Source organism: Canis lupus, chromosome 29 (assembly GCF_003254725.2).
Source record: "Canis lupus dingo isolate Sandy chromosome 29, ASM325472v2, whole genome shotgun sequence".
NCBI lineage: Eukaryota > Metazoa > Chordata > Mammalia > Carnivora > Canidae > Canis > Canis lupus.
In genome coordinates this window covers 41,257,270-41,270,948 of record NC_064271.1, presented here as the reverse complement: position 1 = coordinate 41,270,948, position 13,679 = coordinate 41,257,270, and the positions used below count along the sequence as shown (strand labels likewise).

Here is a 13,679-nt window from a genome sequence, read left to right as displayed (position 1 = left end):
TACCGCAAGTGTTTGGAACACAAAACCATATTCACACAAAGGAAATCATTTACATGTGGTTAAGGAAACAGGAAATGTTCACATTGGCTTTAATGTTTATATTTTTTTTCCAAATTTCTCCTAAACTCGGTAATCATTAATGCTCTTCATAGTACTATTTACTGCATCTTAAAAATAAAAACTAAGCAGAAAACATACAGTTGAAGCAAACTGGATGTCAGTCTATACAATGATTTTTTTTTTTTTTTAACTTTCAGCATGACAGACTTTATTTTGGCACTTTAACAAATATTTTGCTTTACAGCAGTGACAAAATATTTGCCAGAAACGTTCTTTTCTTGGCATGGATATCCCAAGCAGTTGTTATTCTACGAACTGAATTTCACTATGCTTTGCACAGTTAGAGGTAAACCCCACTACATTCCTAACCTCTGTAATCGAGGGATATTGTGCAACTTTAGAAGGTGCTAGAACTTCCTTTTAATCACCCCAAAGTGGATCGACTCTGTAAGTGATGGGAACAGGAATTCAAGAATTAAGGCCATTAAAAAACTTAAGTAAACACCGCTCCGAGCGCCGCTTAAATTATTATTTTTTTTTTTGGTGAGTTATGTGGCAATTCCAGGGAACGTTCTCTAAATGAAGTATTCACACTTTATTGAAAGTACATTATGCATCGAAAGGGTTGCTGTTTTTTGCGGTCCTCTTCCTCCTTTGGCGGCTCGCACAGGAAAACAAAATTTATGGCTACAACAGACAAGGAAATGTTGTTGGAAGGAAACGCCCAGGCAGGGCACCCTCAGCCTTGCCTCTCCGCTCGGGCGCCCCTGCTTCCCAGCAATTCCCATCCCGGGCCGCGAGGCCCCCCGTATGTGCCCGCGGCCTCATCCCACCTACGGGGCCTTCGGGTAAGCTCCAGAGACCCGGGGCACAGCTTCCAGGCGGAAACCAGTCTTCAGTCTATGGGACGCCACCTTAGACAGCGACACGTCGGGCACGTGGCCTTCGGTTCTTTGGGATTTACACTCGGAAGAGCGTCTGCAAAAGCAGGCATCCGTCCCAATGCTGCCCTGAGCCGCCCCACAGAGGGTGCGACCTTCACACCGCGCGCCCTGGCGTCTTCCCGAACCTACGCCCTAACGCGCCCCGGAGGACGCGCTCAGATCTCCTCTGGCCGATTCAGGGGCGAACCTGGTACTAAACAGCCTCACTGAGCAGACACCGAGGAACGCTCAGAAATCAAACCCACGTCATCCTCGAGAGCAGGTGGTCACTTGCACGGGGCAGGGGGGGGGGATGTACATTTGATGGAGAAATGTACAGAATTTAGAACAGTGACGTTTTCAACATTAGGCCACGTGATTTATTCAGTAGTTTTTATGTTCCCAAATTACAATTTATGTCTATTCGTAAGACTACAAAAGTTACCATTAGAATTGTCTGTGCTTATAAAATACCAACTTTTTTTTTTTAAACCGATATATATTCTCATGAACACCAGTCTGCGACGAGTTACATAGAATCATAGGCACTTCAAAGGCTTAAAAAGACGTTTACAACTTAAATGCATTTTTAAGAACAGAAACTGATTTTTTTTTCCCTTAAACCCCTAACTCGTACCTTCAAATTGCAAGAAATGAACAAATACAGCGGCCAAAGGAATCTGCAGCAACTTCTCAAAATACTGTTAGCGTCTTTGGGTTTGCTGAGGCTCGTCAGTAACTCGCATCAAATCCTCCCGAGAGAAGATCTGATTAGACAGCTACGACTGAACAGTTTTCGTGGTAATAATCCAATTTTACACATTAATTTGCTGTTGCAAATCTGCCTGAAGCTACAGGTAATGAAAAACAAAGCAAGTGTAAAATGGATAGTCTGACACTTAAAAATTTATACAAAGTGGAGGTTAAAGTTTACATATTTGAAAATCACATATACACTAAATTACCATTATCTGAATTATCCAAAGACAAATTGCACCGTAACAGCTACAAAAGGCAGAGCGTCTTGTTGCGTTTTCAAGGGGACAAGGGGGAAGAGCAGAGGAGAGGGGAACAACAGATAAATTAACAAAGACCACGTTGGTCAAGGTCGATCGGAGACATGCGGACGCAAACTAAACAGCTCTCATCTTCGAACCGTAGGATAAAAACAACCATTTTTTGTATTTGCGCGTGAAAGTTCAAACCGATTCCATGAACAGAGAGGATTTTCATAACATAATATTTTGCCACTGCTATTCACAGAACACCGCAGATGTTAAGCTTTAATTTTACGTCGTCCTAAAGAAATACATGGAAAGCTTTAAATACAATTTGGATTTTTTTTTTTTTTAATCATCAAAGTGCCACAATGGCTCTTTAATGAAAAAAAAAAAAAACAGAAAAAAACAAAAAACAAAGATCTTCATTGTTCTATGCAAAAGCTTTATTTTTAAAAGTTCAGTGATCTCATAAATAGAGACACTAGGTGGGAGTTTCACGCGTAAAACTCCTTAGTGGGGGCCTTCTGATAAGCAGCACTGGAAGGTTTGCGTTCTCCAAGGTCATAGCTCCCCTCGTCCTTCTTCCTCATGCGATACACCAACAGCAGGATAAGGAAAATCGCAAAGAGAAAGCCGATCACGCCGCCAGCGATGACAGCTGCAACAGGCCAACGGGGAGATCGCTCTTAGGACGGATTCGAGGGCCGCAGGAACCGACTGGGTCAAGCCCAATCTATTTACACTTTCCATAAAAGGCTCCGCTTGGAAACCCTCCCGGCACGTTTAGAAACTGGATTCGAGGAGCCGACCAGGTAATCATGCAAATCTGACATTCCCCGGGGAAGGCCCGATACTTCCTTTGATTAGTAATAATAATAGTATCAGCCAAAAGCCTCCATAAGGCCTCGCCCAATTCCATACTTTATATATATTTTTTAATTTTATTTATTTATTTATGAGACACGGAGAGAGAGAGGCAGAGACCCAGGCAGAGGGAGAAGCAGGCTCCAGGCAGGGAGCCCGACGTGGGACTCGATCCCGGGTCTCCAGGGTCACGCCCTGGGCTGAAGGCGGCGCTAAACCGCAGAGCCCCCCGGGCTGCCCTAATTCCATACTTAAAAACATTCTTTAGTTTCCTTGCATTTCATAGTCTAATCTACTAATTGCTTTTTCAATGAAGACCCAAGACGGGCTGCAAGTGGCTGCAGTTTTGTAAGGTACATGCGGGGGCGGGGGGGGGGGCGGTTAGGGGGGAGCAAGAACATTTCCTTCCCAGCTTGGCCTTCGGGACTACGTGTTCCTAAATCCCGCAAATCTTCCCCTTTTGGATCACATGGTGGATACGTCCATCAGGTGAGTGACCCGTAGAGACGGCCTCCTTGGTGCCCGGGGCGTCCCCGCGTCCACTGCCCTCCCCGCTAGGGAACTTTTCCAAATTCCGGGGCGATGGTGATACGAGGATGACCCGGAGCAGGACGCATGAGCTTCGCTGCCCAGTGGCTCGGGACCAGCCAGGTCCCAGGTGTCCCCTCCTTGCACCCAGCAGGGTCGGGGGGTCGGGGGGTCGAGGGGCCCGGCCTAGGCCTCCGGAGACCCCGCAGGCCCCGGGCTACTCACCCGCCAGGACTTCCGTTCGCTTAAACAGGTTGTCCGAGTGCTTCTCCGTGTACACGTTTGCGTCCTCGTCGGACGGGTCCACCTTCCTTTCGGAGTCAGAGAGGCGGACTTTGTCCTCACCGATTTCTTCAGGGGACTGAGGTGGGAAAAGGGAAAAGATGATAAAGATCTTTTTTGTTTTTGTTTTTTTTTTTTTTTAATGCGCTGGAAATTAGAGGAAACAGGTAAGTCTATCTCAAGGTTCATTTTTTTTTCCCCAACAATGCGGGGGTCCTGGATGCACCCACATCCGCCCGGGGGTTTGTGGGGTTCGTGTAGCACCCGTCTTGGGTCCAGGCAACGCGGCGGTGGTGAGTGCACAATGCTCCGAATGACGGTTATTAGGTGGTTTTAGCTGATGTTTCGGGGGCTACGGCTCTCCCCGGCTCTGCCAACCCGAGGGCACGGCCCTCGCTCTCCTCATGCTCCGGGGGAGGCTCCCCTTCCCCAAGGGCTCTTCCCGCAGCCCGGGACTTCCTCGGGGACGCCCCGTCCACCGCTCCGCTCCTATGGCCTGGGCCACCCTGAGCTCGGGCTTCGGGGCCCTGGGTCCCACCAGCAGCCCCGCTGGGGTCCTGGCCACGTCCTACCGCTGTCCCGCACCTCGGAGCCTGGTCCACCGGCTACACAGCGCACGTCCCACGGGTCTACAGCGCACGCAGCAGCTCACGGCCCGTCGGCCTGAACCCCAACCACCCGGCAGCCTGCGGGGCACCAACCCCTGGCGATGACCGCGGAGTAACGTCAACCTTCTTTCCCACTTCCGTCAACGGTGCCAGCGACTCCGGGCCCCGAGGTTACTGGAGCACACTTCAAATTCTACATTTTTCCACGCCCCGGTCCTGTCGGCTTGCCTTCCATGGGCCCCAAATGCCTTCCCTGGACGCCCATTTCCACCGCCCCGCTCGGGTGTTCATCACATCATACCCACACTCTTCCTGCAACTCCCAGCTCCCACCCCGACGTTCCTGGGGACCGGCTTCCGTATTCCCGTAGACGACGGTCCCCACCGGCTCTTCCACTCTTCCTACAAACAGCCAAGTCCACCCTCACTGGGGCTCCAGGCTGTGCTCAAGCGGCTCATCTGCTTTCCGAAGGCCAAGGTTCATCCAAAACGGCAGCCTGGTCCTCAAGTCTAGAGGGTCACAGACATAAAATGACCCCTTCCTGGAGCGCCTTACAGTCACCGGTTCGTCCGGGAAGGTCGTACCAGCGAGGCCCGGTGGATCCACCTGAAGCCAGGGTCCCCGCCTCCGCGAACCGAGCAGCAGGCCTCCAAAGACGCGACGTTCATGTAGTCAAGGCTGATGAAGAACGTCCGTCAACACCTCCCAGAGCTGCCCGAGACCCTGTGCCGCCTTCAACCTCGACCTGCCTCGACTTACGGAAAGCAGAGGCCACCGAGGGATTACGTCACTGCTGCACAACGTGCCCCCAACGTGCGCCCGCCCTCTGCGATCTGCACGATGGAGACGGGAAAGTAGGAAAGGTCGTCCCAGGTCTTCATGCGCCAAAGTGAAGCAGGAATGAGGAGTCCTCTGGCAGCACCTCGCTGCCTTCCTGGAGTCCCGTGGAAGCCCCATGACTAACCGGGGCCGTGGAGGATGCACAGACAGCTCAGCAGCAAGGGGACGGATTCCCCGGGTCCTCAGCCAGCACCCTCTTCCCTGCTCGGGTTGCGGCTGCCACAGGTTAGGGAAGGAGAGAAAACCCATCCAGGTGGATACTCAGGTTTGTGACTACGGCAAAGGTAAGCGAGCTCCAGGGGTGAGCAAGGTGCACGTGGCAGCTACCGCGACACGAGGCCCCGAGTTGAACGCATCCGTGTCGTCGTTATGACGATTCACGCGACCTCCCTCCCCCCCAGATCTTTTTGAGTCTCTACGATCGTCTGTGCGGGCTGACCGCTCCCCCCGACTTCGCCTCGGATCCAGCGGCCGGGAGCGAGCCTGCGTCTCCGGGGTCTCCGGGGTCTGTGGGCGTTGGGGACGGGCGGTCTCCACGGAGACGGGGCCGCATCCCTTCTGGGGACAGTCCCCCAGCGCACACGCTTCCAGGCGCTCTGGGCGGAGCCCTCGTTCCTGACACGGAAACGCCTTCCCGTGCAGAAGCAGGGCTGTTGGTCCACGGTACGGGCTCCCCGGAAACACACGCGCAACGTGAAATGACGATGGCACCAGCCGCGATCGCAGGAAGTCAAAGATCTGTGGCTCCCACGTCTGGCTGCTGGGACGCCTTGGAAATGGGTCGGACGTCAAGGGCCTCGAGCCCTGCACACGCGCACTGGCCGGCGGGCCGCGGGCCTCTCTCCGCGGCTCTAACCCAGCTCAGGGGAGGCTCACAGGATGCTCAGGGGGGCCCGGGGCCGTGCCGGCTGCACCCACATCGAATCCTCTCAGGGACCCGTGAGGAATGGCTCAGGGGCGGAGAATGTGGACCAGAGGCAGGATCTGAGGCCCAGGCCTTCTTTGAGAGCGAGAGCTGGCTTGGAAAAGGTGCGTGAGGGAGTGTGAGCGAGTGTGGAGAGGGGCGGGGGGGCGCAGATCCACGCTGAGGACCGAGCCGACCTGGAGCCCAGCCCGAACCCCCACCCCAGGCCGTGACCCAGAGCCCGGCTCGCCCCCCCCCCCCCCGGGCTGTGACCCGGAGCCTGGCCTGTGCCCCTCCCAGGCTGTGAGCTGGAGCCCAACCCAGCCCCCTCCACCCCGAGGCCGTGACCCAGAGGCCTGCCCTCCCCCAGGCTGTGACCTGGAGCCCGGCCTGCGCTCCCCTTCCCCGCCCCCCCAGACTATGACCTGGCCCGCGCTCCCCTCCCCCTCCCCCCCAGGCCGTGACCCGGAGCTCGGCCCTGCACCCCTTCTCTGGACTCCCAGGTGCAGCTTCCACCCTGGCCAGCTCGCCCAGGAGCGGGGGGTCAACCCACTACAATATGAGGATCACGAGGCCCCAACCTCCCGCCTGCGGGTTTTCAGCAGCCGGTGGTGTTGCTGTGCCGTCAGCGCGGGGACCTGATCTCTCTGCCCGTCTGCGGTCACCACGAACATACTGAGACGTAACCACACGCGTGGTGGTCGCTGGAGGAGCCAGCGTTGGGGGCCACTGACGGCAGCCCCAGCCCCGAGGACGCCTGCAGAGGCAGCTCAGTGACGCCAGCCTCTGGGGCGTCCAGGGGGTGGGGACCCGCGTGCACCTCCACAGGGCAGGGGCACAGCCCTGCACACGGCCAGGACTCCGGCCTCCGGGAGAGGGGTCGCGCAGCCTCCCGGCCATGCAGCCCTAGGCCGGGGCCGAAGCGCGGTGGGGCTGAGCCTGCTCTCCAACGCGAATCGGCTTCACAGGAGGAAGCAGCAGGTGGGCGGCGGCCAGAGTGACCGCGGAGCCCCGGAAGGGCCACGTGCGCCCGCAGCACGGGGAGCGGGGTGGGCGCCCCAGGGAGGGCGAAGGGCAGCGGCGACACCCCATGGCACCCGTGCACGCACCTCCGTCTGGGCAGGCTCCTTCCCGCGGGTCTTCAGCGTCGTGGCCTCCGCGGCGGGGACGGCGCTCGTGGGCCCTGCGTTGGGGAGCGGCCGGGACGCTGTCGGCTCGGGGCTCTCTCCATCCTCGTCAGCTCCTGGAAGCAAGCAAGCAGAGGTGAGCCGCGGGCCCCATGCAGCAGAGGCTCCGCCGCCCGCCCCCCCGCCGGCTCCCCGCCGCGCCCAAGGGCCCCGTCCGGGGTACCGTCCTCCCCGCCCTGGAGAGCTCTGCCGTCCTGTCCGCGTCCCGGGCCCTCAGCTCCCGGCCCCCTCGCAGGCTCCTCCCTGCTGACCACGCAGGATTTCAGGGTCCCCAGGGTGCCGCCGGCGGCCTCTTACTCTCCATCCCGATAAACCGCAACTCTGACCTCCTCCCCCCGGCCCCCCACCCTGAATCCATCACCGACGTTCTACTGATTTTCCTTCTTTTTTTTTTAAAATAAATATTTTATTTATTTATCAATGAGAGACCCAGAGAGAGAGGCAGAGACCCAGGCAGAGGGAGAAGCAGGCTCCATGCAGGGAGCCCGACGCGGGACTCGATCCCGGGACCCCGGGGTCACGCCCCGGGCCGCCGGGCGCCCTTGATGTTAGTGTCTGCACAGGTCTTTGCTCTGACGGCTTCCCCGGTTCCGGGGCCACCAGCCGGGTCCACGCGCGGCCGTCGCTCCACAGGCCAGCGTCCACCAGCTCGCAGCGGCCCCGTCGCCCCGAACCATCACCACCGCATCCCACTTCTCCTGAGACAAAGATGAAACGTCTCAGCGCGGCCTTGCGTGGTCCAGCCCTTGGCCGGCCTTTCCCGCTCCTTGGGCGTCACCCCCACGTCCTGCCCCGGCCTCGCCTCCCGCCCACAGCGCGTCCTCTGCTGCGTGCTTCCCTGCCCTCACCGCACGCACCGCGCATCTGTCCTCGCGGATCCGGCTCTACGCTGATTGGCATCTCCCCTGCGGACGACCCCGCAGCCCGACCGGCTCCGATCCCGTATCCCCCCAGTGACTGACCAACCAACCAACCAACCACCAGCTGCCACCCGGGCACAAGTTTCTTTCTTTCTTTTTTTTTTTTCTTTTTTTTTTTGCACTTTTGTCAGAATAGCATTTGAGGATTTCCGACGTTCGACTACAGCGTTCTCTGCAAGGCGATCATTCGTCCGACGTGGGACGACTCTCACTCGGGACTCTGCAGCTCAAAGCGGCCGCTTCCTCGACAAGAACGAGCAGCAGGTGCCTCCAAACTCCTCACACAATCACGGCCCCGTAACGTCGATGTGCTGGAAACGGCAAGAGCTCTGGCTGCGTGGCTCCTGTTTTTGACTCCTCGTTTTAGGATGTTTTACTCCATCGACTACCTCCTTTCCCGTTAGCATGTAGGCTCGTCACGTACGGAGGACGTGGGAGCACGTATTTGGTTATATAAATATATTTATTTATATAAATAAATACGGGATTTGGCCTTGGAAACGCCTCCAGTCCTGGTTCTGCGTGACCCTGGGCCAGGAAGCCTTGCGTCCTCGTGTCTTCATGCGTAAAACGGGGGGAGTAAGCGGCGCTCAGGGGTCTGAGCAGGACACGTACTGGGAGCGCTGGACGCCTGAAGCCGTGTGTAAACACGCCACCGATAACGACGGCTCCGGAAACACACGCTCTTTTGTATTTTCTGGCAAAATCAGATAATACGCTTGATTTGTTCCTGCAATGAATCATTTCCTTCCAAAAAAAAAAAAGTGTCTGTCCGTGCCGATGGAAACCCGTTCCATTAAGGGGCCTCACGACCCTCTTTGCTCTCAACAGTCGCTCATACGAGTCATCGAGGTAGGGAATCTGCTGTGAGGCAGGAGGGACTTGATAAAGTCAAAGATCCCCTCCAGCCAGCGCGTCGTCGTCCATCAGAGACGGAGGAGCGACCTGCCCGGGTGCTTCCTCTACTGCAGTGACAACCATCTTTATTAAGATAGACTGTGCCCCCCCCCCCACCCCCGCCCAACCAGGGGCCTGGGAGCCTGTGATCACATCTCGGCAGCCCTGACTTGGAGGAGCTCGCTGTCCCCTCTGGCCTGAGGCATCCCACCTGGGAGTTGGGACCCGCAGCCTGGAACCCAGAGCCCACAGCCCACTGCCTGGAACCGTAGCCCAGAACCCGCAGCCCATAGCCCGCAGCCTGGAGCCCACAGTCTAGAACCCAGAGCCCACAGCCCACAGCCCAGAACCTGCACCCCACAGCCTGTAGCCCAGAACCTGCAGCCCATAGCCCAGAACCTGGAGCCTGCAGCCTGCAGCCTGGAACCCGTAGCCTGGAGCCCGGAGCCAGGAGCCTGCAGCCCAGAGCCCATAGCTTGGAGCCCGCAGCCTGGAGCCCGCAGCTCAGAGCTCGCAGCCCGCAGCCCAGAACCTGGAGCCCGGAGCCAGGAACCTGCAGCCTGGAGCCCACAGCTTGGGGCCCACAGCCCAGAGCCCGCAGCCCGGAGCTCACAGCCTGCTGCCTGGAACCGCAGCCCAGAACCCGCAGCCCACAGCCTGGAACCCAGAGCCCACAGCCCACAGCCCGCAGCCCAGAACCTGCAGCCCACAGCCTGGAACCCGGAGCCAGGAGCCTGCAGCCCAGAGCCCACAGCCTGGAACCTGCAGCCCAGAACCCACAGCCTGGAACCAGCAGCCCATAGCCCAGAACCTGGAGCCTGCAGCCTGCAGCCCAGAGCCCGCGGCCTGCAGCCCAGAACCCATAGCCCGGAGCCTGGAGCCTGCAGCCCAGAGCCCGCGGCCTGGAACCTGCAGCCCAGAACCCACAGCCCGGAGCCTGGAGCCTGCAGCCCAGAGCCCGCGGCCTGGAACCTGCAGCCCAGAACCCACAGCCCGGAGCCTGGAGCCTGCAGCCCAGAGCCCGCGGCCTGCAGCCCAGAACCCACAGCCCGGAGCCTGGAGCCTGCAGCCCAGAGCCCGCGGCCTGCAGCCCAGAACCCACAGCCCGGAGCCTGGAGCCTGCAGCCCAGAACCCACAGCCCGCAGCCCAGAACCTGAAGCCCACAGCCCACAGCCTGGAGCCTGGAGCCCGCAGCCCGGAGCCCACTTCCACCTGGGAAACTGCCGCTCACGTTCCATCGCCCAGAACCAACGTCCTCGTCTCTTCCCCATGACAAAGCCGCCTGCTCCCCGGCCTTCAAGGCCTCACGGGGTCTGCGTCCTCTACGGTCTCCTGTGTCCTTGTGACTTCAGGACCCAGCCCTGGGTCGACCGTTCAGCGGGCACCGGTGCGTGTTCCATCTGCCACCTTTAACCAGGACTCCCTGTGACTCAGATTTCCGCGGGACAGCACCGCCCGATGTTCCGTCTCTCGGACCCGTGTTACGACGATTATTTCTGATCTCTACATTTCCCTCAGACTCTTGGTTCCTCGACGACAGAGACCAAGTGCTTCTCATCTCCGTGTCCCCGGAACATACAGCATCAGGTCTGCACCCGGCGAACGCCTGTGAGATATTTCAGCAAACGGCTGGAGCGTTCACGTGCACGGACGCCCATTCCTGAGCCGCACAGAGAGCACGGCCCCGTCTCCTCAGTACCCTCCAGGCCTCTGGCCGTGCTCCTCTGGCCCACGTGCTCTTCCACTAGACAGCTAGGATGCGTGCGGACGAAGGGAACGCCGGCCAAGGTCCTGGGGCACCTCCGTTTCCAGCTGGGATGGGCATCAGCTAGGAGGCGGGGGTGGGTAATTCTAGAGGAGCCCATCAGGACGTAGGGGGCAGGTCAACGGGGAGAGACAGGGACACCCCTCCAGCCCAGCTCTCCAGCCCCGGCCAGCTGCACTACTCCGAGCTGAAGCAAATCACTGCATCTCTCTGCGCCTTGGGCTCGCCCACATCAAAACTGGAGATGCGGGCGGCCCGGGGGGCTCAGCGGTGGAGCATCTGCCTTCAGCCCAGGGCGTGACCCCGGGGTCCCGGGATCGAGTCCCACGTCGGGCTCCCTGCATGGAGCCTGCTTCTCCCTCTGCCTGGGTCTCTGCCTCTCTCTCTCTCTGTGTTCCTCATGAATAAATAAAATATTTTTAAAAAAGAGCTGGAGACGGTAAGAGCCTGTCCCTACAGAGATGCTGGGAGGCTATGACGGCGCCTGACGCTCCGTGGGGGCTTTACAGGTTCTAGCTACAGCGTCGACCACCTTTAAGCTGCAAATCAATAGACCTTCAAGCAGGGCAAAGGCGTTTCCAAAGTCCAGCACGACGCCCTTTGTAGCAATGATCTGCCCAGGGCCGGAGCCAAGGCAACGGTCCATGTGCATCCACACGAAGCCTTCTTAGCTCCACGTCTGTGATCAGCGGGGTCGGGACTTCCGACGGCCTCCCCGAAGCTCCCGTCACCTGCTCGGCTGCCAGGGAAACAGGACCGTGCACCTGCTCTCTTCCCGTTGAGCTTCCGGGCAATCGTGGCCGGAGGCAGGAACATGACCTGGACACGTCTGCAGACCTAACAGCTCTTGGAATCTAAGATCCGTGAAATGGGGAACAAAGGGCTCCGTGTTTGTTACCTCCCGGGGCATTTCGAAGGTGGTTACAAAGCACTTTTGAGATGCTGAAGGCAAAAAAGAGGTGCCGCGGGTGAGAACAGAATACTGAACAGCGTTGCGGGCGACGGCGGACGAGTCTCACCCGACCTGCGTGGGCGGCGCGCATCGGTCCCCGGGGACACCCAGGGCTGGTGTGAGGCTCCGCGCGCCGTGGGCTCGCCGTGTTGCTCAGCCACCACCTCCCTCGTTGCTCGGACGTGCTGTTTTCCGACTTAAACCGCCCACCCCACGTAGGCAGGCCCCTACCCTACAACCGATGGTAGTTTGCTCCGGGTCCTTCCGAAGCCCCGGCCGGCCTGAGGACTACACTGAGCCCCACCTGCACCACCTGCCGAACCTACGGTGCAAACGCGAAGCAAAGCAGGTCCCGGGTGAGACCCTCTCAGTCTCCTGCCGACCACGAGTTTCTGACTCGGTTGTTAGTACTTCCTCCCCTCCAGCTTCAGGGCCGGGGGAGGGGGGGCTCCTGCTGCAGATGAAGCAGTCCCCACGTACGGCAGGAGGCCCACGGGCTGGACTCGGCTACTCCCCACGCCCTGGTCCACACCCCCGTGACCCGGACGGGGCCGCGCTCATCCCCTCATTAAGGCGCAGAGTCTGGGCCTCCTGGGTCCGAGGCCCCGTGTGCACAAGGCTGCGCACACCCCTGCTTGCTTTCTTGGGGCGGCTGCCCCCGTGAGCCGACGGCTGGCCCGCTGCAGGAGGAGCCGAGCTCGCCGTCGACGCAGGAGGGCCCTTGGGGGAGCCCGGCCGCCCGCCGGAGCTGCCGTCCTGCAGGACCCCGGGTGAGGGGCGGCGGCGGCCGTCAGGCCCTGCCCCTCAGTGCTGTCTCCTGCGGCGCGGCTGAGCCAACGGAGCCGCCGCCGCCGCCGCCCCACGTGCTGGCCCGTCCTCCCTCCAACTCCTGAGGAACGAGCACTGCCCCCTCGGTCCCGCCCCGCGGCCTCGGCACAGGGCGATGGTCGGGCGACGCGGCATTTGGGGAGCCCCACGTGCGCCACCCTGAAGCCTTCACGACCGATCGACTCGCCTCGACGGGACGCCGACTGCCTGCCAAGCTACGGACACTCGCCGGGCTGGCGGCCTGCCGACCCCTCGGACCCTCACGACAGCCCCCGTGTCGGCGAGACCGTGAGGACCTTCCACTCCACGAAGAAGGAAACGGGGCCTCGGCCTCGTCGAGACGTGGACCCCAGAGCCGAAGAGGCGGCGGGCGGGCGTGCGCACCGGCGGGAGGCCAAGGCTGAGTCCCCGGCTGGGCCCGGCGGCCTTACCCGAGCCTGAAGCGGAGGCGTAGTCGTCGTCGTCGATGGGATACACTCCCGAGGCTTCCTCAACGGAGCTGTTGTCCAGGTACATATCCTTGTCGGAGGTCAGCTCCGCCCTCTGCAAGACACAACGAGAAGGGATTCAGGATGGCGAGAGGCGAGGACACAGGCTCAGCGGCTTCCTGCTCCGGCCGCCGCACGCCGGCCGCCCTCTGCCCTCTGGACCCGCGGCCCCCGCCTCCGCTCGAGAGGGCCCGGCGACGCGGATGAGCCACAGGCCGACCGTGTCACCGCCCCCCACGGAGGCCGTGGCCTAACCTGCAACGAAGCAGCTCGGGGGCCGAGCACCTGCCAGGGCCTGCTCCGTGACATGGACGAGCACGTCCCAGCCCGGGGCCCCCGTCCCGGCTGTAAGGCCGCGTGGGCATTCTCGCCGTCGCTCCGCCTTCGTGAGGCTCCCTCACGGGGGAACCAGCAAACCCCGGGGTGCCCAGGGGGGCCTGGATGCTGAGCGTCTGCCCTCGGCCTAGGGCATGACCCCGGGGTCCCGAGATCGAGTCCTGCATCAGGCTCCCTGCGTGGAGCCTGCTTCTCCCTCTGCCCGTGTCTCTGCCTCTCTCTCGCTCTCTCTCATGAATACATAAATAAAATCTTTAAAAAAAATGAGTTTCAAGCTGCTGGCATGGAAACCGGT

General features: G+C 59.8%; 1 protein-coding gene across 1 annotated transcript in view; it reads right to left on the bottom strand.

The window, feature by feature from the left end:
- Positions 1–1,340: 1,340 nt before the first annotated feature.
- SDC2 (syndecan 2) overlaps positions 1,341–13,679 on the bottom strand; it is an 86,738-nt gene continuing 74,399 nt past the window's right edge. Inside the window, exons 2-5 of the mRNA XM_025433476.3 lie at positions 12,992–13,103; positions 7,120–7,253; positions 3,602–3,737; positions 1,341–2,642 (exon numbers count right to left, since the gene is read on the bottom strand). Coding sequence (XP_025289261.1) covers positions 2,479–2,642; positions 3,602–3,737; positions 7,120–7,253; positions 12,992–13,103 — 546 coding nt within the window. The 3' untranslated portion in view covers positions 1,341–2,478. The remainder of the gene's footprint in view (positions 2,643–3,601; positions 3,738–7,119; positions 7,254–12,991; positions 13,104–13,679) is intronic.